Here is a 24,794-nt window from a genome sequence, read left to right on the forward strand (position 1 = left end):
TTCAGACTTCATGGAAGGCAGAGAAATTCCAGAGCTGCTTTCCTGAGCAGCATTGAGCAACCCAACACCACTGACAGCCGGGACAGGCAGAAAACAACAGCTTCTTTGTGTCTGGGTCAAATCCTCCCGTTACTTGTTTCTGCCTGCTGACATTTCTCTAGACGGCAAAAGGATTTTTAAATTACAGTGACAAGCTGGCCTTTCTTGTAGTAAGAACTCAGCTTTACAAATAGCACATAGTCCTCAGCAAGGTACAGGCTGAGCAGCAGCCTGCCCTCGGAGACTTTTCTCCTGGGCGGAGAAACCCCCACAGATCTCCTGTGACTCAGTGCCTCTCAGCTCAGCGACCCTCTCCAGGAGTTTTGGGAGGGACACAGTGCATACCCAGTGTCCCAGCTGCTGCTGGGACAGACTCAGCTGCCAGCCGGCATAGAGAGTGGGACAACCAGCAGTTGCTGCTTCTGTGGTTATTGGGCAGGATTGGTTTCCAGCAAAGAGAAAGTCTGGGAATTCATGTCTCCAACGTGTCCACATACCCTGCTCCCCCAAAAGCGGACAGCAGAGACAGCAGTAAAACCCCTCTGAGAGATGGAGATGCATATCAGCTACCCAAGACTTTGCAACTTCCATTTTTCATTGCTGTTTCCACCCTGCTTTCACTCTTCAATCACTTATTTTGCTAGCTGTGACATGCAGAGGTCTCTGTTAACTTTCAGAGCTCCATCACACCCACTCTAGGGTTCATGGCATGGATATCACCTCTACATTGAGCCATGAAGGTGGTAGCACTGGACTGGAACAAACAGATGCGAGGCAGAACAAGGAACCTCCGTAAGCAGCAATGCAGCCCACAGGTGTTCATTGCCTGATCAGAGCTGGTCTGCCCAGCTGCACCACTGCTTCTGAGTGACATGGAGCCCATCCTTGCCATGAAACTTGGAGGGTTCAAAGGAGATCAGTACCTCCCTTTTCCTTCACCCTGACCACTTTTCTGACAGAGAACAGGACTCCACAGCCAGCCAGATGGAGCTGCTGGTGATGCCTGGTGGAAATAGCTGCTCTGCAAGTGGACCATGAGGCAGAAGGGCCTCTTTCCCCATTACCTGTAGAAATCATCATCTTAAGAAGTATAACCAGCTATAAGAGATGTAACTCAAGTACCACATGGGAGTTTCTAATGCTGCCTCTTTAGCCACAATAATAGAAATGGGATGCTGGAGTGGCCTATCACCCTGCCTCACCCCAACACAGACACAGCAGCACTGTGAAGAGGATCAGACCCTGCACTCAGAAGGCTTTTTCCCTGTTCTTCTGGAAGTGATGATGATGATGGTGACCCTTGCTCCTCTGTGTTTCACCTTGACCCAGTAAACTCATCATTCATACCAAACCTGGCCACTAGAAAGCTATTGTTGCAGTTTATTCAGCCTGTGCCTCATTTTACTCAGTTTCACCCTCTAGTCCAGTTTGGACCAGTATTATAAAGCAGACCCATGCCCTTGCATATCACAGGAGATGTAATATTTGTTCTCAGCAAGTCAGTACCTACACCTTTGGCGTTACCCTTAAATTTCAGTCCAAGGTTCCAAAATCTCCTCAACCACATCCTCCTAAGCATTTCTTCAGTGCACCTCCAAGAATTCTTATTCTTCACCTGGCAGCACCCTTTACCAGTCTACCATGTCCTTTGCTTCAATTCATTAATTCTCATTTTTTGTCTGATTGATCATATATCTCACAGGGATAGCAGTGCCCAGACACACCTATCGAACTCAAGCAATCGTTTTGTGCCATTGAGATGTTTTGCTGATTCTTGTTTTGCACTCAGGAAGCATCACCCTTTATAAGCACACCTGAAGTCAAAAAGCCCTGGCTTTTAATTCTTTGTGCTATCTAATCATCCTCAGAGCCAGGCAATGTGGTGAATACTCCCTTTCTCCTCCCCCTGGTCTAGCTCATGTCTTCCCCTATGTTCCCAGCATGGAGCTGCACAGGGACATGATGGCTCTGTCTTTGACTAGCATGACAGACCAGCCAGGAAATTCCTCAGTCCCACAGCACTGCTGGGACTACACTAGAGCAATCCCTTGTAATAGGATTTGAGGCAAATCTTCTCAGCAATGAGAATCTTCAGCTTTCGCTGTCATTACCACTGATAGGGCCTCTCCAGGGGTGCAATATGGCTCTGAGATTTGTGGATGCAAGAGGGACATCAGCATCTGAAGAACTCTAAATGACATTGGCTGCCTTCTCTTCCACTAAGTGTTATATCACGTTGCAAACTCTTCTCCAGCTCTCTGTCTGCTGTCCCTGTTAAGTTGCTTCCAGCTTTATTCCTCTTGCAAGTTCCAAAGTCTCCCGCCCTCTGAATAGCTAACTTTGGGTTTATTTTCCCCCAGATAATAGGTTTGCATTTTTCCAGTTTGAATCTTGTGTTATTATTTCCTGCCCATATCCTGCCTCAAACACAAGGGAGCCACGAAAGTGGTGACTACATTACAAAAGGAGAAGGAATGGAGTCATGAATATTTTTGTGTTTGTGAATGCAGAAGGCACAGAAAGGGAGCGTGTGTGTATGAGGTGAAGCAAAGCATAATTTATGTTCCCTCTCAAAAGACCAATGGACAGCTGTCAAGAAGCAGGGGAGCAGGTAGCAAGGAAGGAGAGAGAGCTTATTTCAGTGCTCAGTCTCTGTGCTGAGGTGAGACGTTTTCCCCCTCACAAATTCTCTCTTTACCACCAGTTTCTTGACATGGTGGCACTGCTTCAACCCCTAATACAAAATCAGAAAGATTGCCATGAAGTCGATAAAAGTTGTTCCAGTTCCATGCTGCTGCAAATAAACTAAGAAGCTGGCCCATAGTGTGACACATGTAGATGTTTCCTCTTTCAAAAGGGAACCATGCCTCTGCAGCCACAGGAATCGTTTCCCTCTCTGTCAGCAAACCTAGAGATCGTCCCCTCCCTTCTGCCATGCAACAACAACAGGAGAGAGAGGACTTCCCAGCCTCCTGCCAGCTCTCTGCACTGTACTTCAGGACTTGGAGCTCAGAGGCTCTTTCCTTATTGGCTGCATCACCCATGGCATTCAGCCCTCCCTGCCTTGCCCTGACACTGTCAACGCTCAGCCTGTCTTTCCATCTCAGCTACACTTCCCTGTTTTCCTTCTCCTCACTATGCACTGAGCTTGGTGCTTTTCCCCTCCCACCAACCTCACTGGGAGAACAGTACAGGTACTACTGCCCTCCCTAGCAAGCCCTCCCTGGGCTTTTCTTTCATTTTAGCTCAGTGAGTGATCTGCCTGCTCGGTTTGTCCATGTGCCAGGCCCCTTGTGGTCTCTGCCATTTATCTTCCTAAGCTAGCACTCTCCCTGCATACATGTAGAGCCTGTGACACTACAATGTTACTTAAATAAATGCATCCTGAGATTAAAAAAAGCAAGATATTGCAGAGAGTGAGAAGCAAGTACAGTTAGCCTTCATGCACCCTCCAAACCTTATCTCGGGCTGCAGAGGGAGATCCTACAACTTTCTCAGGGCACCAACATCTGCTCTAAGAAGAAAGTCCAGCAAACCTTGAGTAGAGCTAACATGTGCAAACAGCCCATGGGAGCAGCAGGTAAATAGAAAGATGTCCCATTATCAAACCTCAGCCACAGCACACATGGCACTTGCCCTTGCCTTGGCCTCTTAGCCAAGGTCTGTTTCTACAGCCAATGACACAGTTGCAGTCCTCAACGCAGGATGGTCATGCAGCTAATTCCTTTTGTCAGCACAGAATGAAAGAACAATAAAGCACTGTCAACTTATGCCATTTCTTGGTGCTTGCAGGTTTTTTTCCCCCATTAGCATGGTAAAACCTGTCGGTGAAGCAATCAGTAGCGTGTACTGCACAATACAGCAGCCACAGATGGCAGAGGCAGAAATGAGCCAGGAGCAGGAGCTGAAGAAAGCAATAAAGAAAACCTCCTTGGTTGCCAGAATGGATGAAGAGGCCTTCATGTGCAGGTGGAGAATACCACCAGCCACTACCTCTTTGATGTGGAATGGGAGAGGTTCTTGGGGAAAGTGACAGCTCAGATGGGTCTGCCAAGACAGAGGTACCATTTGCACATTACACGCAAATCTCTTCAGCTGGGCTGTTTCCAATGGAAAAAAGGAAGAAACTGAGGTAGAGGTTCAAGTAAGGGAAAATGAGATGGGAAGTGCAGTTCCCCCACTCTCATAAGAGCAGGGGAAGACCTCCTCATTTCACATGGCTCTCATCTCACCACACCTTCTTTTGCTCCAGAGCATGGAAGGAAGTTATTTTTTCCTAGGTTCAGGTCTCTATTCGCAGCACCAGCCAGCTCATGCTACCTCCTCCAAGTCTTCAGAACCTGAGCCTGAGGATCAAATTCAGCCCACCCAGCAGCACCTGGGAAGGCAAGGCACTTCTGGCCTGACACCCTGAGAACTAGTCCAAATCCCTCAGCCAGGTAGGAACAGATTGCCATTTACCCAGTCTGGCAGAATTTCCAAATCTACTGCAGAGACCACAACGTGAATGCCAGTACTCTAAGACAGCATGAGATGTCCACCCACTGCACAGAGGAATCATAATCCATCCTCATCTTCCTTTCCAACATAAGAATGAAGTGTATGGTCCTTTTCACAGGGTAGGACAAAACTAAATTCTAATCTCTATGCAAATTATGGTAGGAATGGTCTCCTTATCTCATGTCCATATTATTTTTTTATTCCTGTTAAGAAACTAGGAAAGTTTTGGGGCTTCCCAGATGTGTTCGGTGAGATGTGGGGAATGCATTCTGGCATAGACCCCTCTCAAGTCCTGGAGGGAACTGTTGCAGTTCTTGCTGGTTAAAGCTTTGTGACAAACCATTCCTACACAAATACTATAAACCCAGGGCATTTTCAACTCTGTACCTATCACCCATTTTCAAAAGATCAGTCAGTCTGGCAGTCCTTAGTGATTTTGGAAAAATCAGATGTAGATGTTTCTGTAGGTTTTGTTCTTCATACAGTTTACCAAAGTACTTGGGCCAGAGATTATCCTTGACACCAAAAACAAACCAAACCAAAAGCCAGAGTGTGCACAGGAAGAGTTACATCTTTTCAGTGTTGACTGCAATCCACTCCTTTCTTGTACCACTGAGCTTTTAAAGTCAGCTTCCCTAAGTACTGGAAGTCTAGCAGTCCTTGGGGGGATAGGAACATGACAAGACACATTAGAGAAATGACCCAAACCATAAAGGTGTGACTTCCACTATCTGCTTCCTCAGAACTGAGCAATGATATAAATAAGGGCACCATTGCCCCTTCCTCTCCAGTGGATGAATGCTCCATTTGAAGCCGTGCAGGGTCATGCGTGACAAATGCAGTTTATCATATGGCTCTGAGATGTATCATATGTCTCTTCAAATTACTGCATCACATGGATAACCCCAGGATACACACACAAATACATCAATTACACCACTACAGAGCAGTATGAAACTTGTTGGTTTCTATTTTTTTTAAACCCACACATTATCCCAGCTCAACCCCACCTTCTCCATGTCATGACAAGTGGAGAAGTAGCAAACACCATGGAGCATATCACTTCCACTCGTCCTGCAACCAGCCAGCAGGATGGTGCACAGAGTAAATAGCACATATAAGAGAGAGGAAAGGGTTTAAGTATCTTTAGGTGGAAAGACATGCTGTTTAGACTGGGGGGGCTTACTATGCAATGTGTACTTGCAGATAGTTATCCCGAAAGGCGTGTCCAAACAGCGTATGTTGAATTCCTGTTGAATTTGTACTTGAAAGCATCTCAGAGAGCATGGGAACTCAGCTACAGACCTCTCCCAAGCATAGATTCTGGAATCTGAAGAAAGTGCAGAGGGACCATGGCCTATATCTCCTGGCACACCCCCTTCTAGAAACGATCTGTTCTGGAATCTTCCAGCCGAGCCTGGCAATGCTTCCCCCACCCCTAAGTCCACACACCATCTACCACTCCTTATTGTCCATTCCTCCTTCAATCTGGGCTTGCAAAAGCTTGATGTTTGTCTTATCTAATGTCACTGTGGATGCTCATCTTGTTACACCAGGGGCTACTGTTCACACACAGTGGCGATGTCTGCAAATGTGTGGGGCATGGCAAAACAAGCAGAAATACAGCAGCTGCAAGCTGCTTGTTTGGGAAGAGCTTCAGCAAAGGTATGGCACACATGGGAAAACTTCATCCTCTCATTGCCCACGGAAATGCCAGTCCAGATTCCCACAGCTTAAATTCTCATGGCTTTGACCTGACCACCTCCTATTAGTTGGCTGTAGGTATTCAGAAAAGCCTGTGAAATGAGTGATGCTCAGGTCAAGGGACACCATGGATTATGGTGTGGTGATCTTAGGCAATTCAGCCTTAATGTGTCAAACTGACAGCATGCTTTAGACTTTTGGTCCCATGATGAGACTTTTCACGTCATGGGTTTTCTATTGCAACCTGTCTTGTGAAAACCACACGCCCTAAAGGGAGAAGTTGACACAGGTACACAGAAAGACCAGCCTCTTTTCTAGATGGGTGGATAGAGCTGGTTCTCCATCTCACACACATAAAGGCTTATTGAGCTAACACTTCATCCACAGACAAGCAGCTACAGAAAACATAACAAATTTTATCAACTTGAAATGTTCTCCTACCTTTACCTATTGGTAGGAAGTTCTCTCCCTATGCAGATGTAAGGTGGAAATATTCCAAAGAGCTAGCAATTTTCTCAGTGGAAGGTGTGAGCTCTCCCCTGACCTCATTGTACCCTGACATTAGGGGGGTACCCTCACTTGCTTAAACCATCATCTTGCCCACATGCAGCATTGCTTCCAAACAGGAGCAGCTATCCACACATTTGTTTGCTCGACATTCACTATTACCCCCTTTCATACCCGGCTTGACAGGTATAGCAACAGGGATGAAGCCAATTGCTGGCAGGGTACCAGTGCTCCTCTGGAGCCACAGTCACAGCCTATGTGGCCTGTCCGGTTACTTTTCTCTACTCTGTTGGCTGGGCACCAACATTTCCAGATGGAGAGCTAGGAAGCAACGCTCCTGTGGGCAAGCTGCTGCTGACGCTGCAGAACCCCACTGCCTCCGTGTGAAGCATCTGCTGTTGGCCATTGCCTGACACGGCCTCCCAGGTCATGCAGAATGAGTTTGCTCTCTCTGGACAAATAATGCTTTGCCACTCATGGGTCACTGCTTCGGGGGCTCCACTGTTGTTGCCCCATGTGAGTGTGTTTTAGATGCAGGTGTTTTGGCTGCTGAGTCTAAGATAAGCAATTCTGCGAGTGTGCAGGCAGCTGCCCCATGGCAGGTGGGCAGTCACTTGTGAACAGGTCTGGAGCAGAGGATGCTCCACCACAGCGGAACTCTGGTCCACAGTGTCTGCTTTGGGACCGTGCACTCCAGTATGTTGTATGGAGCAGAGCATCCCTCACTCCAATAAACTCTGCTGGGGAAACAGGGAAGGGCAAATGGACAGTGCAGCTCACTGCAAATGTCAGTTCCTTCTGCGGGGTAAGCAAGTATATTTTCCTTTCCCTAGATATCATATTCATGTATATCACCAAGAAGCACGTTCTAAGCCATAGGTATTAAACACAGTTAGGCTTAGTCTGTCTTTGGGGAACAAAAAGCTGTCTGTATTTTCCATCAGTGACAAAATTCCCATGGGATTGTCTGGGCATGATGTCTTTGCCCACCAGATGTGTCATCTTTGCTGCTGTTTTATCCATAGCTCTGTTTTTAAGCAGGTTGCTATAGTCTAAAATTAGACACGACACATATCAATAACACCAGAGAGAAGGAATAATCTGAAAAATAGCAAGGTCTTTTAATCCTTGTAGACTTCAAAGAGCACTAGCTTTGTCTTTCATTTTCTTTCTTTTTGTCCTCCTCATTAAAGTGGGAAAGGTCTTTGCCAGGTATTTTATCAGTATCTGCTTATCTCTTTCTGGGCCTCTGCAAAGGCAGGCTTGATTCCTTGCAGTAGCAGATCACCACCTGTATCACAATATGGATCACATTTTAACCCAGATGCTTTCTGACAAACTTCTTCCCCCTTCACCCACATCTCAAGAACATCCCCACTCAGTCTTGCCTGTAGCAGACAATCTTGCCTGTAGCATGAGACAACTATACCAGTCAATTCTCTGCAAATGTAAAGGATGTACTTTTAGAGGTCTTTAAGATGACAAGAAATGCTGACCTCAGAAAACTGTGAATCACAAACTCATTATTTCATCTTCCTTGCCTGCTCTCTCTCCATGGAAGCAAACCACCACATTCTGGCCAACTTGCTCCAGAGTCACCACCAGGCCAGAGCTGCATTTTGAGCATCTTTGCTCCTTGGTATATTCCCAAAAGCCTTGTCCATGCCAACCCCACAGGTCCGATTTGCATTCCCTGGTGCTGCCACTCTCAGCAACTTCTCTCTGCAGCACAGGGAGGGGATGCAGTGACTCACTCATCCTCACGATACCCCCTGCCAACCGGCTGTTTGTTTGTTTGAGTGATTGTATTGTTGAAGTCCTGTTGCCACATTTGTAACTATACATTTTTTTTATGACAACCAGAAGTTCAGTTTTATAAACAGATGCTGTTGTGGGCCTCTATTACTCAGCTGGATCAGCGTCAGTCGTTTTTCCAGGCTGCGGTCTCTGTTCTGCACACTGAGTCAGACGCAGCCCTGCACAGATTTCTTTGAATCGCTGGTTTCCTCCCAGCGACTCTTGACTCCCTGCCAATAAAGCTGGGCGTAGCTCATTAATTTTTTTTTTTTTTTTTCCTTCTCCCTCTCTTTAAAGGCAGACTGATTCATAGTAACTCCTTTAAAACAGAGTGGAAAGACACCACCCTCCCGCACCACCGGAGGAAACTTAAACCACCACCAGGTCACTCCCCTTCACTACAGCTCCGCACTCCAGGACATCGGCACTGCAGCTCAGCACGCTCCTGCTCCCACAGGTGCCAGGACCGGCCCCAGCCCACACGGTAAGAGCTGCTCTCGAAAATCCTCAGCAACTTTTCTGCCTCACTGGCAGCTGCTCCCCTCGTCCAGCAGCTCCAGCCTGCTTTTCTCCTCTGCTCTGCCACTTCTCTTCAACATGGCATACAAACTGGCTACGGGACACGCCTTAACCTTTCAGCTTTTGCTTTGAAATCCAGCCGTGTTACGGGGCAAAGCGACACTGCAAGACACCCCAGTTGCAACCGTAGAGCGCTGGCAGCAGCGATGTTATTTTCGCCTCCAGGGCATGTGCAGCCAGGGTGCAGGCAGAGGGTGCCCAACCTGGGCCAGCCCCAGCGTAGGAGCTGTCGTGCGCGTTTGGAGTAGCGTTGTTTACAAATGTGGGAAAGTGCCTGCTTGAAATTAGAGCTGCTGGTTCAGCATTTCTAGCTCTTGCTCACGTTTTTCTGTGTGTCTCTCTCCCCTCCACCAGTGGTTTGCCAAGCTTTAATTTAAAACAACAACAATCATTCCAAGTGAAGTCTGAGAGGCCCTAAAGGTGCAGACTTTGGGGTACAATGGAGAGGACCTTTTTCTGGTGGGGTCCTGGCTCCTAAGGCTGAAGCCAAGACCAGTTCTTAAGCAAAGCCACTCGATGGGTAGAAATGCATGCTACGCCTTCCTTGGCAGCACAGACCCTGGAGCAGGGAGCACTGAGAGGCAAAGTGAGGGAGTGGGTGGAATTGCAATTGCAGAGAGCACCGTGGGCTGCGTGGTGGGGTGTGGTAGGGGGAGGCGCTGATGAGAAGTGTAGGATTGCAAAGACTGGCAATTTTCCCTACTCACCTGCCTTTTTCAATGCAACCACCCCTTCCCCTTCCCTCCCTCCTCTTCTTCACCAGTTCTCTCACTTCATCTGTCTGCTGTGGTTTGTATCTTGCAGTCAAATCTGAACTATTTTTGAGGTCTGAGAAAGGGAGTGCAGCAAAGCCAGTTTGTTGGCAGCAGGCTTTGTTTCCTGTTGCAGGAACCCAGCTTGCCCCATGCACAGTTTCATGGGTCTGAAAGGGACTGAAACAGTATTTAGCCCAGTCTGGCCAGGAATGGCTGGGGCTCAGGCTGGTGCTGTGGACAGTTACTATATAAATGACCAAGAAGCTGAGCTGAGCTTAACTTTATGGCAGAAGGATGGATTTTGTGAATTTCGAGGTCACCTCTGGTCCTGTTGCTTGTGGCTCAGTCATGCAGGGGTGCCTCCTGACTGAGAAATAGATGTGTTTGAGTGGTAGGGGAGCTGACTGAGGCAGCAAGTGTTTGCAGGGCAGTCAGCAATCAGTCTGAGTAGAAAGCATTTTTGAAAGTTGTCATTTAGCACTATTAACAATTAAATCAGTTTGCAAAAAAAATGTAAAAAAATGCTGTGACCACAGAGCAAGTTTCACTCAAAAGCTTTGAATTCCTCAGGGGACCTGAGAGTAGCTTTGCCCAGGAACTGCCCACTTGACATTTCTGGACAGAGTGGGATTCTTTTCTGAGCAAACACACAAGAAGGAGCTGGGCACAAAGAGTGTGAAAACTTGGAGCCCATTAGCTATTGTTCGTATGATAACAGGGGTTTAAATCAGCTGATCGCCTCCACCCACCACCTCAGGCAGCTGCCAAACCTGGGGACTGTGTGCACTGAGAGAGTGCAGGCTTGAAGGCAGCTTGTATCTATTTGCTCCCTTGGGGATCAGCATAGGAAAAGGATCAAAATTGAGGTTGTTTACTACCACTAACACTGCAGTGCCTGGAAGCACACTCTGAAACGCAGCTCCTTCACGCGAGGCATGGCACACCCACCTAAGGGGTTCCTCCCAGCAGGCTCCCGTGGAAGCCCCCCCCAACTATGACTAACCATTCAAACACGTGGCACACAGTCTGAGCCATTCATCCAGGCTACCCTCCTGTGAGAGCTGGGCGTCTCCACCAGCCACGTGCCATCCCAACACAGACATCTGAGAGAGATGGAGTCAAGCCACACCCAAGGACACATTAATGAAGGAGGGACTTGGGACTTGGGATCTTGTGGAGAAACACCGAGTTTTGGACTATGTCCTCAGAGCTGCGGGGTTGCTAGTGCTCCCCAGTACCCTGCGGAGGACAGAGAGCCCTGGGCTTGGAAAACCGGCCCTGCTGGCCTAGCCGGTGGTCTTTGAATTTTGCAGTGTGCAAGCAATGCAAGTGCATGCAGGAATTACTGTTTGGTGGCCTGGGGTGCAGCGGAGATTGTATTTTGAAACAGTTCTGGGAGATCTGCTGATAATAGCCAGCATTTTTTTGGTAAAAAGACCCACCTCCAGGCCTTGTTTATAATGAGATGGGGTAGGGTGGGGGTGGTGTTGGGGTGGAGATCTACTGAAAGCACAAATCCTTCTCTCTATTCATCACCCTCCCAGCTGCAAGGTTGGCACATGGCACGCAGCCTGAGCCTGCTTGATTTTCCTCAGAGCAAAAGTAGCAGAGTACAGCCTGCTTCCTTAGCCCTGCCTGCTCCCACGGGGCTTCACAGGCCCCATCAACCCCACGCGGCAGCCATGACATCCCTTCCACAGCACGTTTCCACTTGCTCACTTACCCAGTTCCCTTTGGCTTCTGGATGGGTGCTCTCTTCACTGAGTGTTACACCCCATGGCGAAAGGGGAGGCACCTGATGCCTGGCTGGGATTTGCCCTCGGATACTCAAGTGCCCCACAAGGCAAGAAATAATACTACTAGACCCCTTTGATCGCAATGGGCTCATGTGCCTGTACCCTTCAACAGGGAGATGACAGCACTGTCACCCAGCACAACACAGGGCAGGCTGCAGGGCGTGGCACACCTACCTTTTTTCCTTCCTCCTGTTGTCCTGCAAAAAAAATGTTGAAAAATTACTACAAGATAAGATTTCTTTACCCTTCCTTCAAGGCAGGGAGAAGTAAGAGATCCAGAGGTGCTCTTTTACACCTCCAAAAGGGAGGTCAAGGAAGGGGATTTCCTATCTCCTCATCTGAAGATGGATGCTTAATACTTCATGGGTCTTTTCTGCTGAGGCAAAGCAGCATGCACAGAAAAGGAGGCCCTTGGATGAGGGCAGCCCCTGAGCCAGGACTCATAACTAACTGGTAGCCACAGTGCTGTAATACTGGCCCTGAATAAATGTGCTGAAGTACCAGCTCAAATGTGACTATATAGATCCTCTGTCAGAGCCAGTCCACACCCAGTCATCCCACAGCATGACCAGCAGCAGTTCCATATAAACTGCCCATAGTGAAATCTAGGGTGCCTTCTTTCTTAAACCGCTTTCTGCTGTTACACTGAAGGAGGGCAGCAAAGCAGCACATCTGGGCACTGCCATCTGGAGCATGATTTCTTCAAACCCTGCTGGGAGAGTTTTGGAAAGTACCTCCTTAGTTAGAACAGCTGGACAATGAACAAAGGAAACCGTGGCCCAATTTGCATCTCCATGCACCCTTCTCCTCCTGAACTGTTTGCAGCAGGGCAGAGAGTACATGGGAGCTGTTCTCTGAGTAGGAGCAAACGTAGCCCATGCCTTGTCATGGTAGGGAGGGACAGGTTAGGACAACTCAGCTCCAGAACCCATGTTTCCCAAGGGATTGGCTAGTTTGACAAGCTCATAATTAAGATCTATCCCCTTTCCCCTGTGAAAACCAGTCTGTACCACAGGCATGGGGAGACACCCATGATGAGAGCCCAGGGACAGATCCTGGGCTAGGTCATCCCCAGCCATGCAGAGAAATGCAATGAACTATGAGCACTGGAGTGGCTGACGGTAGGTGAGCAGTGACTCATGCCAAAGGCTTAGCTTTTGCGATGTGGGGCCATCTGGCAATACGTTTGGATTAGAGGAAATCCAGGGCGCGAACCTCTGCTGTCCTTTTGCCCTCGCAAGGCAGAGTCTGCTCAAGGAGGGAAGTTGTGAAAGCAGCTGCCACGACTGGGTCCAGTGTCCACATTCTTCACATTCCAGAGAGACATCTCCCCTATGGGCCCCAGCAAGCCCCTGGAAAGGACAGTGAGAGCCATGGGAGCAAGAGGGGAGAGCTGCAAAATGCTCAGAGCTGGGAGCAGGCTGGTCATGGGGTTGCTGAAGACCAGCTCCAGGAAGGGGGACCACTGCTGAAGGAAAGCTGGGCTTTGAGACTGGCACAGCCCCTGTTCATGCCAGCTCAGGCAGCTGAGCCAACCTGCCTGCTAGCTGGCCAGCAGCTGCAGCCAGGCCAGCATGGTGTGCCCCAACAAGGGGAGTTCTTGATGCCTCATGGAAAGCCATTTCTGCATGTAGCATGAGCTAGAATGACCCTTATACTGTTCTGCCAGCCCGTACTAATCACAGGTGTAAGAAGCTCTCTTGAAGCCAGATGGGGCATTTTACCTCACAACCACCTTTACCCTACCCTTCACAGAGCACCAATCAACTGCAGGCTGCACAGTATCCTCTTCCTTCTGCTTTATACTCACGCTCCTGCTCCCTCCAGCCCATCACTCGTGCACTGTGGGTTGAAAGAAGGAATTGTCATACAATTTTGCAATTTAATCCTGCACAGTCTTTTCCAAGCTGGCTTCCAGGAACAAGGACACCCTGGAGGCAGACTGACCCAAAATCTCAGACTCTTTAGATGCATAAGTTGCACTGACTCTGTGTCTCGTAGGCTGTACTGGCATGTTCAGAGATTTTGCAGTCTTGAGAGACAAGGATGCTATCTGATAAGGAGCCACTTCTTTTTCAGAGTTACCTTCCCTTGAAAAAAAAAGGGAAGATCTTTACAAAACTATCTATGAAAACCAGACAATTGCAGTTTTAATTTAAAAATGCAGCCAAAAGTACAGCTGATGTGGGCTCCACAGACCTTCCACCTCTATCTAAAGGCTGTTGCAAGGAGGAAAAGCAGGAAGTCCCACCAGAAATGATCTGTGTACTCTTGCTCACAGCACACTGTAACCTGAACTTTCCTGTCAGAGTTGTCAGATGGTTTCTCCCACGTGGGCACTGTCAGTGTCAAAGTCGCACAGACAGACACTTGCACCCATAAGGAAGCCATGCATGAGCACGCACACAGACAGACGCACACTCACACAAACGGTTCAGCTCTGTTCACGGGGAAACCACAGATGCACACTCCCATTCATAGAGGAAGCCACACAGAGCTGCAAATGCACACCCCTACACACACCACATCATCGCCCAGACCGTCAGTCCTCCCACAAACGTTTCTCGCATATCTCGGCATCTTGTCTGAACCTCTGCAAGTCCCAGCAACTCCCATGTCTAATTAACCCACCCAGGCATCATCCAACGTGCTAAGGGGTGAGAGTGCTCCCCATTGCACCTCCAAAGGTGCAGAGGAACACTTCTGTGCTTCCATTAGCTCTGAGGTCCCGTTCCCCACCCCTCCCTCTTCCTCGCTGCCCATCAGTCCCTGCCCTTCCTTGGCGTGTCTAGTGTGGGGAGCGACAGTGTTTTCCTCCAGCAGTGGCTGCTGGCTGCCTGCCAGGCCCCAGGCAGCTGTCTCTTCCCCTTCCTACTACCAAGTGAGCTTTGGAGTTTCAGTTGATGTTGTCACATGGCTGAGTGCTCAAGGGTGGTTTCTTCTGGAGAAAATGCCAATTTCTCACTGTCTGCCCTAGGACCTCTGATATTTCCCCAGCCTCATGAATCATGAGCATGAGAGCTGGAAAACCCTTGTGTGTCATCTTTGTAACTCCCCCTTGCATCTCTCAGTGAGTGGAGGTTCGTTACCAAGGGTGGATTCTTGTGGACTTTGTCTGGTCCCACAAGAAATGATTCACATGCTGGGGCTTTACCACTCCCCTGGGAAGGCAGTTCCTTGGAGACCATACCACCAGGAAATGCTTCCCAAGAACCAGACAAACCTTCCCTTTACTTAAGCTTATTTTCAGTTGTAGCCCCTCAGGCTGCTCTACACTTTCCTTTTGGTTGACATTCACTACTTTTACAGCCTCGCTGTACCCCATGTGGTCACCACAGCCACCACCCATGCATGCACAAAGCCTTCTCACTGCCATAAACCAGAGGCTCCAACGGTCTCCATGTGCCCACGCACACTCCTGCCCAACCCTTTTCCCACACATGTGGAATCTCTTTCCAGAAGCACCAGCCTACTCATCCACATGTCTATAAAAAGCATTTGATTTGTAAATTGAGTCAGGCCAGTCTGTCAAAACCAGGTTGTCAACATCAGTGCTGGAGTACAGTGGTTTATAAAAGTCTGTAGTCAGCATGGACTCTGGATTCAGCTGGGTCTGAAGCACGAAACAGAGCAAAGGGTGAAAGCAAAAAGATGCTTCCCTGTGGTTGTTTGAAGTTGTCATGAGCTTTCTAGCAACAATGTGATGGGTCCAAAGTCACCATGACACCAGAATATCACAGAGTTCTTCACATCTTTGCATCCTGCCAAATGACCCTGGGCATGATGAGGACTCATGTTCATATCGCACACAATGACAAGGTGTGCAGGTGTACCAAGGCTAAGATGCAGTCAGGTACTCAGCTCAGTCAAAAGGCAGATCTACAGATTACGCGTGTTCTATGCCACCCTGAGGTTTCCCTTACTGGTAGCATCACGGCAGCACTGCTATTTGTACATTGGCTTTGCACTGAGGAATGCACCAGTGACAGAGGTGGCAGTTTGTGGCTGTTTCAAACAATATCAAATAGTTTTTATTTTCTGTCTCATCCTTTCCAATTTTCCCCCTCCTTTCCAAGTGGCCTTGGCCCTGATTCGAACCACCAGTATTCCTGGTATGACCCTCTGCCACCTCAGACAGTGGCCAGGTTCATGTGCTTTCTCTAAATATTGGACCTCCTGCTGCCACCATCAGAGACATCATACTGGGTGAAACAGACCACTGGTCTGACTTACTGCTGCATTCCTTATATTCTGTGGTGGCAGCTGAGGAAGGCAGAATTTCTTTCATCTCAGTTGCTTTCAATCTATGGAGATTTTTGTTGACATTCTGGCCAAAAGCATTTGATTTTTCCCTGAAGTGCTGTCTTTCCCTTGTTGAGAAATTGAATGTATCCAACCCAAGGGACTTCAGCTGAAAAACTGAGTTTTAGAGGAGTCAGAAGTCACCACAGTGCTCACAGGCAGTGCGATTTAGATGTCGTCTGCTCCCTGGACACTATAGGCTGCTATAGGCTACTAGCCAAGTTCTCCCCTCAGCCAGCATGTCTTACAGTATGCCTCACCAACTCACCCTGGGAGAGGCAGTCCCAGGCAGGAACCTCAGTTCAGAGAGGAGAATGGGAATGGAAGTCAGATGAGCTACATCCCTTAGGAATACTTCAGATCTGAAATATTTCAGATTTAGTTGAAAGTGCTTTGATTTTTCACCCCAAACAACCTGATCATTCCTGCAGAAACATCCTGTATGCTTCCCCTCTACTCCTTTCACTGCAGTGCACTTTCTGCCAGAAGCAAAGGACCACTACCTAATCTGGTTCACCCTCTTGAGAAACCCACTCCCTATATTTGAGGAACTATACTGTTGACCTTTGTCATATCTCCAAGTGGCACTTTGCATTCCATCCTGATGCTTTGCTAAGCAGCAAACCAAGGGCAAGGACTCACTTCTCCATACTGCCCTCCAGATAGAAGGATCCAAAACACTTAAGTAGACAGAGGGGCGATATGAATGGCCATACTTCGCCTGCACAAGAAGACTTTGTCTTAGTTTTTAATGGATAGTGCTTGCCTGCTTGAACTTGAACTAGGGTGCAGTAGAGCTATGTGTTGTTCCCCAGTATGTGTACTCCTGCATGGTCAGAGAAGTAGTCTCTACACATGTAAGAGTCTGTCATGATTACCTGTAGGCTTTTTTGTGCTGAAGGCTGTCATGGTGATTGTTGTTCATGGTTACTGTTGGTGTGACTTGTTATTTTTCCTCATCCACCATCCCAGGAAAAGGAAACTCAGTCCACTGCAGCAGTGCAAGATCTCCTCTTGACTCACGCAGGCTATTCAGCAGGTGCATGACCTTCACTTCTTCCCCACCAGCCTGTCCTACCTCAGTAGTTATTCTACTCTTATGTCTCAGCTCTGTTTTTCTTGGCTTACCTGGGGTCTCTCCTCTGGAAAATGCACCAGGAGGCTCAGTGCAGGATTCACCAACCTGGTTGCTTGACTGCTTCTTGAGAAGCAGTCCTAAAACTGACAGAGTGTCCTAAACACTTGCAGGGTTAAATAATTGTGGTTTTTGGAGCTTTGGGGTGAGTCAGTGGAAAAAACTGGCAGCTCTAGGAAGGCTAAGACTGACTCATAGCACAAGAAGAGCCAGAGGAGTTCCAAATCCAGCTGCAGTTTAGGTAGGGGAATATAAGAAAAGGCATTTGCATGCAATTGTGTCCTATTGCTCCAGCAATGTGACCCCACCCTGTAGCGGAGAAAGATGTCTCACACTTAACAAATGGAAAGAGTATCCTGTCAGTCACCAATGCTCTGCCAGCTTCTCTGTCTAATGGGAGGAAAAGTCCGGGCTGTACCGTCAGAGGAGATGACTCTATTTCAATGCCATTCGTTCACCCACTGTTCCTTTGGGATTGTTCTCTAGTTTTTTATTTAAAAGGCAGGGGGAGATGAAGGAAGGGGAAAGCGAATGAATAGAGAGGGAGGCTTGTGCTTTAACTCACAAAGAATCAAAACTAAGCTATGAGCACATATCCCTGGGGGAGTTTGCATTTGATAGTGTGTGTATTCAGGGAGAGGTGCTGACGTTCTCAGGAAGTAGATGCACTGAAACCACCTGAACTAACAGTGCTCTCAAGCAGTGCAAGAAGCGAGCAGAAAAGCAAAGGGAATAAAGGATTTGGGTTTTTTCTTAGCCTATTGGTCAAAGTTCTGGGTGTGGGGTTTTTTTTTTTTTACATTGAAAAGTAACATTTATCCCTCATTTTCATTTCTGAACACAAACAGAAGATGCATTTAAAAGGACTGTTCTAGTCCTTTAGTGTGCCATGAAAGTAGGTTTTTAGTCTTTCAAGTACAGGGCTTTTTTGAAGGTTCTCAAAAATATTTGGCAAAAAACCTGCTGAATTAGTTTTTAAAGGGACCATGGAAAATTATATCCATCTAAGGAAGAGAAAGTTTAGCCGCTGTTCAGTAAAGGCAAATTTCAGAACAGGCAAATTTGCCACAATTTGGTATATGCATACCAATACACTATGGTGGCAAAAGCACTCACTACTGTTTATGTGAGAACCAGGGTAATCAGAAAAAAGGATGACAAGTAGTCAGAGGGACGGGAAGATTTGACTCAGAGACTCTATTCAAGGCACCTGCTGCAGATATGTAACTTAGTCATGGCAACAGCAATAGTTTCTCAGGTCAAGGTACAGTGGTGATATCCGCATCAGTTGCCATCCAGCAGTTTGAAACGCTTGTTCCTTTTGCAGTCAATGGAAAGAAGGGGTTTAATGCTCAGGTCAGGTGTGTTCATGTGGTAGCCTGCATATATATTGAGAACCTGGATTTTGGGAATGCTGAACTCATAAATGACTGTCACTACAGTCAGAGAGGAACTCCTAAGAAGGCTGTACTTTCTCCAAGTTCATCACTAGGGGAGGTACTTTGACAAGAGAGGGCACAGTGACCAGGCTATCCAGGCAAATCAAGCCCTAGAGCATGAGGAGTTTTCTAGGTCACCCCAAAGCAGACAAGCAAGTTCTTGCTGAGGAGATAGGACCAGTCACCAAACCTAACCTGTCCTTCTAAGGGCTGGCCTCCTTAGTTTGTGTGGGAGGAGTGACCTAACAGAGCTGGTTCCTTGAGATCCTGAACTCAATAAATTTCTCCTGGTCATCAGCTAATACTGAACTGGACAACGAGCCACTGATGGAGAAGCCTGCTTGCCTGCTGTGGTTTGGGAAACTATCCAAAGCAGTGCAAGGAATAGCTGCAGCACTTTACAGGAATACACTCCCACACATGGCCACAATGAGAGGAAAGACAGAAGTGGAGAAGGTGGAATCATTGAGTAAAAAACCCCACATTTATGGGACTTTACAAAGCCTTTTCTTACAGTTTGCGTGAAAGACAACATAAAGTATAATTGTGTTGTTTCATGACAATGTTACCACACCCTGTACAAATGGTGACAGCATCAAACCTTACCTGAGTCACCTGGACCAAAATAACTTGACAGCCAACATTAATCACATACTTGATACTGCTTTTCAGTACCAGCACTACCAAGAGAAAGAGCAACACAGCCCTATGAATCTTTCTAGGAAGCGGTCTTTCACTGGTGCCAGAGTGGACCCAGTAAACTCTTCTCCCTGATTTCTGTGGCTATACTGCACAATTACCAATGAAGGCCTGGAAGGAGGGGAAGTATGCTCACTCATTTTGTGTAAATTATCTGCACTCACTCTCACAGCTCAGATTTGTTCCTTGTATTTCACATTTTCACGAAAAAGTCAGCAGCCTTGACGAACAGTGTCATGAGAGCTATCTAAAGCACACTCTCCTCCCTTTCCAATCACATGTTCATCAATGATAGCAAATCTTACAAAAAATAAAAGCTTGCAGAGTACAGAGGGGAAAAAAAACAAAACCAAAACAAACCAAAGAGGAATTTGCATTACAAGAGGATCTTATTGAAGTAATAAAGTGATCTGCATGTCTCAAGTTTTAAAAGGGAAACAGGCAATTTTCACTGCAAACCTAAGCACCTTCCTCTGCCCCAGAACACCTCAGTAGCATTTCTGTTCTGGTTAGTCTTCTCTTCACGTAATGGAGTAAGCTGCTGAGTAGGGGTAGCCCCCCCCAGTCTACTCTCCACTCCTGCTCAATACCTGGTGCCCCCAGGAACACATAGTCCTCCACTCCATACCACCTGTCCATGTCCCAGGACAGCTGAAGGAGGCTGTGCCACAAGAGGGAAACGAAGAACAGGAGGAGAAAATCTTTCCTGACCTTTGTGAAACCTGTGAGCAAAAACTCCTCTTCCTGGTGTGTAGGCCTGGAGTGTGTAATTTTTACTTTACATAACCACACACCAATTTAAGTAACCTGTGTATATACTCAAGCTATTTTTAAAATGCCCCCAAGCTAACTACCCCTGCTCTACATCTCCTCCCAAACTGGTTCCTTTACCTCCAGGCTTTCTTTAACTTCTTGAGCAACTCCCTTGCAGATTTTGGCAAATCTAGTGATGGTTTTTTGTGACTACATGCTTCCAGAATGGATTTAAGATCAACCATTTTCATGCATGTAAATAAAGCTTATAGTAATGCTATTCTTTGATTCAGCCCTTCCCTTCACCTGCTCTCTCTGTTCTTGTTCTCCTCCAGAGCTCTTTGTATCGGTGACACCACCTAGAAGGGACCCAAGATGTTGGTGCTACTGGCTGGTATCTTTGTGGTTCACATCGCCACTGTCATCATGCTCTTTGTCTCCACCATTGCCAACGTAAGTAGAGACCACCCTGGATGAGACACAGCAGCAGTAGCTAGCCCTTTATACAGCTGGTGGGGGGACAGGTGCGTGGGTGCTCAGGTCTATAGGTGAGGGACAGCCGCCCACAGGGCCATGAGTAAATACAAAGCAGTGATGGGAGCTCTCAGGGAACAGAAAGGCAGCCGGGGTGGTAAAGGAGTCAGCCTCTGCCTGCCGCCCCCCGCTCCCAAATCCCAGAGTCAGCAGCACCTCAACACTTCATCCAAGAGGGTGCAACGAGGAGCAGGGGAGATCAGCGGATGACAGCTCAGAAGCGGAATTGATCGTCCCATCTGGCCGCCCGGCTGTTGCACAACTGGGCGCTCCCCCATGCCTGTCTGTTTTGACGCCAGCAGTCCACGGCCGGGGGCCAGGGGGCCGCCCCAAGCACGGCTCCCATCGCTGCTCCCCATGCGAAGCCCGAGCAGAAGGAGGGGCAGCCGCCCCCCGCCCCTCACCCTGCCCCGGGCGCCGGGGAAACCCGGGGCGAGAGTGACCCCTGGCGGCTCGGCGGGGGCGGCGCGGCCGGGGTCTCCCCGCGCCCCGCCCCGGGGCGGATTTCGGGGGCCCCTCGCACCCGCGAGGGCGCCTCGCTCGCCCCCCGCCGCGCCCTCCTGCCGCCTCGCACGGGAGAGGGAGAGGATGAGCTGAGCCATTTCCCTCCGATCGTGGGAACAGGCTCCCCCGGTGCTTTGCCTCGACCAGATGCCTCAGGCCTTGGGAGCCGGCGTCATCTTCCACCCGCTGCTGCCAACACACGCGGACTTTTTCAGCTCCCTGCCTCGTGGCACTTGGGCTACTCTTGCTCCCCTCACGGCTTAGTCTGACAACTGGCCAGAAGAGCAAGGAAGCCCCCTCCGTCCTCCTTGACGCAACTCTTTCATCCTGTTTCAGGTTTGGATGGTGGGTTCTTCCAACTTAGGGACAGCCTCGTCAGGACTCTGGCTACTGTGCAACAGGACCTGTGAGCAGCTGCCAGTCAGCAGTCGTGATGAGGGTAAATTACCTCTGCTTTTCACTGCGGTGATGAACTGCAGGACCTTGATGCAAAACACCAAGGCTGAGACTTGGCCTTCTGAAATCTGTTCCTTGTGTGTTCACAGCTTCCCTCAAAGCCGTGCAAGCCTTTATGATACTCTCAATCATTTTCTCTGTCATCGCACTTGTCATGTTTGTTGTCCAGCTGTTCACCCTGGAGAAAGGCAAACGTTTCTACATCACTGGAGCCATCATGCTGGTTTGCTGTAAGTATGCACGCCTTGTGATGGCTCTGCATGTGTCCCACTGTCTCTGCAAGTGCAAGTAGCCACACGTGTCTGCCACACATGGCCATCAGGAGAGGTTGTCAGCCAGCCAAATGTTTCCAGTGGCCCATTTTTCTGATAAAACAAAGCACTGAGGAATTGGAAAGTGTTGGGCTATTTTTTTTACTGTATATAATGAACATATTTATAGATTTTCATTAGAAAAGTCTAGTAGGTTTTGCAAAATACCTTTGAAAGACAACAAAAAGGATTCAAGTATTTTGGGGGGCAGGGAAATAAACAGTTAGACAGCTACTGCTCATAGGATTCAACATGTAGCACCAAACTGTCTGCAGATCTTATTACTGATTTTTTCCTAACAACGGTTTATTCTATTCCCCATGGTATCCACTAAAGAAGACTTGAGTCTCTTACATCATCATGTCTGCAAGAGAAATCTTCCTTAAACAACCTTAATGGGCAGCAGCCCCTCTCTCATATGGCAGAAGACACACATTACAATCTCAGGGCTTAACAGTACTTCAGAAGTCCTGCAGCAATGCTGGTTTCTGTGCATTTTTCAACTGTCTCTCTTTTCCCCCTTCCTTCCCACAGGGATGTGCATTCTGATTGGAGTCTCCATTTACACAGCTCGGTTCACAGGCAAGATGCCGGCATCCACAAGTTCTCACCATGGCTACTGCTTCATATTGGCCTGGATATGCTTTTGCTTCAGTTTCATCATTGGCATCCTCTACCTTGTTCTTAGGAAAAAATAAGGCTGATGGGAGTCCAGGGGAGAGGGTTGGCTACTGGGAAGGGGGAAGAATTGCTCTGCTGAGAGAACTGTTGGGCCAATAGACAGAAACAGCCACCATCATCACCACTGCCAGCACCACAGAAAAATCACTAACAATGCTAGAATCCTCAGAAACTCCTTCACCAAAGAGAGGGAGAAACAGCTCCAACTGATCTAGCACTCCTGGGGCTGTTGCACCAGAAATCTGCAAGTGACCCAGACAGCTCTTCTCCTTTTCTGCTAAGTCATGTCATACCTTCACAAAGCTTCAAGCTCAGCAGTGATGATTGGAGGGCACCACAAAAACAAGGGCTACATCTTTTTCCCTTTCTAGAGCCCTTCTCATTTACCTTTCAGTGTGCCTTGTGGGTAAGGCAGTGACACTTATGACCCCTATTTTTGTCCATTGAAACAAATGGGATGGGCCTTTTGTTACATTATATATATGCACATATGTGAAAGTTAAAGACGTTAAATTGAGAAGCAACCCAATAGAAATCAGATTAAATTCATATTAAAATATCTACAGAAATAAAGCAGCAAATTTTTTTTGCTGTTCTGTTTACTATTTGACATTCCCATGGTTGAATCAGATACAGATAGGAAGGGCAAATATACAGGTGTGGATGATGGAGAGAGAGAGAGAGAGAGAGTGTTGGGGTGAAGGCACACAGGGGTTCCTAATTACAGAGGATGCAGTTGCTCAGTGATGCACATGCAGGGAGGGAATCATTTGGGTATGTGTCTACACTAAAATCTTATGTTCAGCTCCAGAACATGATCACAGCACTGCAACATCGCAGATCTTTACTGAGACAAGTCCTTATCTGTAGGCAAGGTTTTTTTTCCTACATCATCACCCAGTACATGGTATTAATTGAGAGCCCCACCTTGTGACACAACTCATCTCAAAGGCAGATGATACTGGTTAGCAGAGGAAATGTATTCCCTAATGAGAGATTAGGAGAGATGAGGCAGGGCTTGTGAGTTCTGCTCCTTGCTGCACAACCTTAGGCCAGTCACTTAACCTGGTGCTTTTCCATCTGCCAAATTCTTCCATAAAACTATACCTACCTCCCAGGGTTGCTGAGAGATTTTGAGTCCACTCTGTAATACAAGGTCCCCATGTGAAAGGCTGGCATGTGAAAGTAAGGCATTGGTACTGCTGCAACCCACAAATTTCTGGGTCAGTTTGAAGAATCTCAGTCACAAGTGGCATTTGTAAAGGACAAGAGGTCAAAACTTCCTGTGTCTCCATCCACAACCAAAAGGCAGAGAGTATAAAAAAACATGCAGGTGCAGATGGTGCATGGATGCTATTTACCTCTCTCTCTTTCTCTCTCTTTCTGTTACATTTTGTTCTTACGTAGACGTTATCAATTTGGTGGATATATTTTAGTACTGTATGTTGCTGTTTCATTAACAAAGGTTATTTCATATATAGTCATTGTAAATATTTTGAAATGCATATTTTTAACTTTGAGGGTATAAAAATAAAATCTGATTCCCTTTATTATAAAGAGTTTTGCTCTGGCTTTTCTTTCATTAGTGTTCCAGATATTTGTTAACAGAAGCATTTGCTGTTCTCACTGCTCACCCCTTTAAGATGATGCAGAACTACCATGTTCTCTTGCTTGTCAGTATATGAGATTTCCTGTTCTGGAGGGGAGGAGGAAGCAGAACAACTCTCAGAGTTCCTGTTTCAGGCTCTCTGCAAGCTCAAGCAGGTAGTGTGTGCAATGGTATTACTCAGTCCCAGAGCCAGGCTTTGCTTCACTCCCAGGAGAGCTGGAAATGTATTTTCTCTCTCTGGCAGCATTTCATCTCTGTGGAAGCTGGTGCCTAAGAAGCTGCAGGATTTATTATGTCTTAGCACCCTCAGCACAAGTGAGTCCCAAAGTGAAATCACCGAGTTGTTTGCCTGGGCCACATGAGTTGGTTGAGCTGGTGTCTCCTTAGAGCTGTCTGGCCAAACACCTCAGCAGCTTTAGAGCTTGAACAAAAGCTCCAAAGCCCAGGACACACGCAGATGTCAGCAAACCTGGGGCACAATCCTGTGAGCTGTGAGGTTAGGTAAGGCCCATTGGGAATCATCTGGGTAGGAAATTTTTCTTTATCAATTAATCCACCTTATGGAGAGCCTAAGACACAAGCTAATTGAGGGCAGAATAGTGACATGAATCTTTAGGAGCTGAAGTTTCACCAGAGAAGGACCTCATACACAGCAGGGTGTGGGAAAGTTCACGGTGTGCAATGGGTGGACACT

At 47.7% G+C, this 24,794-nt stretch overlaps 1 protein-coding gene across 1 annotated transcript; it reads left to right on the forward strand.

Moving 5' to 3' along the window:
* Positions 1 to 8,544: 8,544 nt before the first annotated feature.
* EMP1 (epithelial membrane protein 1) lies at positions 8,545 to 24,048 on the forward strand. Its single transcript, XM_074870958.1, has 5 exons — positions 8,545 to 9,031; positions 20,341 to 20,458; positions 21,380 to 21,482; positions 21,589 to 21,729; positions 22,345 to 24,048. Exons 2-5 carry the CDS (start codon positions 20,381 to 20,383, stop codon positions 22,506 to 22,508), a joined length of 486 nt encoding a protein of 161 aa, XP_074727059.1. The 5' UTR covers positions 8,545 to 9,031; positions 20,341 to 20,380; the 3' UTR covers positions 22,509 to 24,048.
* The last annotated feature ends 746 nt before the right edge of the window (positions 24,049 to 24,794 follow it).

Source organism: Strix uralensis, chromosome 5 (assembly GCF_047716275.1).
Source record: "Strix uralensis isolate ZFMK-TIS-50842 chromosome 5, bStrUra1, whole genome shotgun sequence".
In the NCBI taxonomy this organism is placed as follows: Eukaryota; Metazoa; Chordata; class Aves; order Strigiformes; family Strigidae; genus Strix; species Strix uralensis.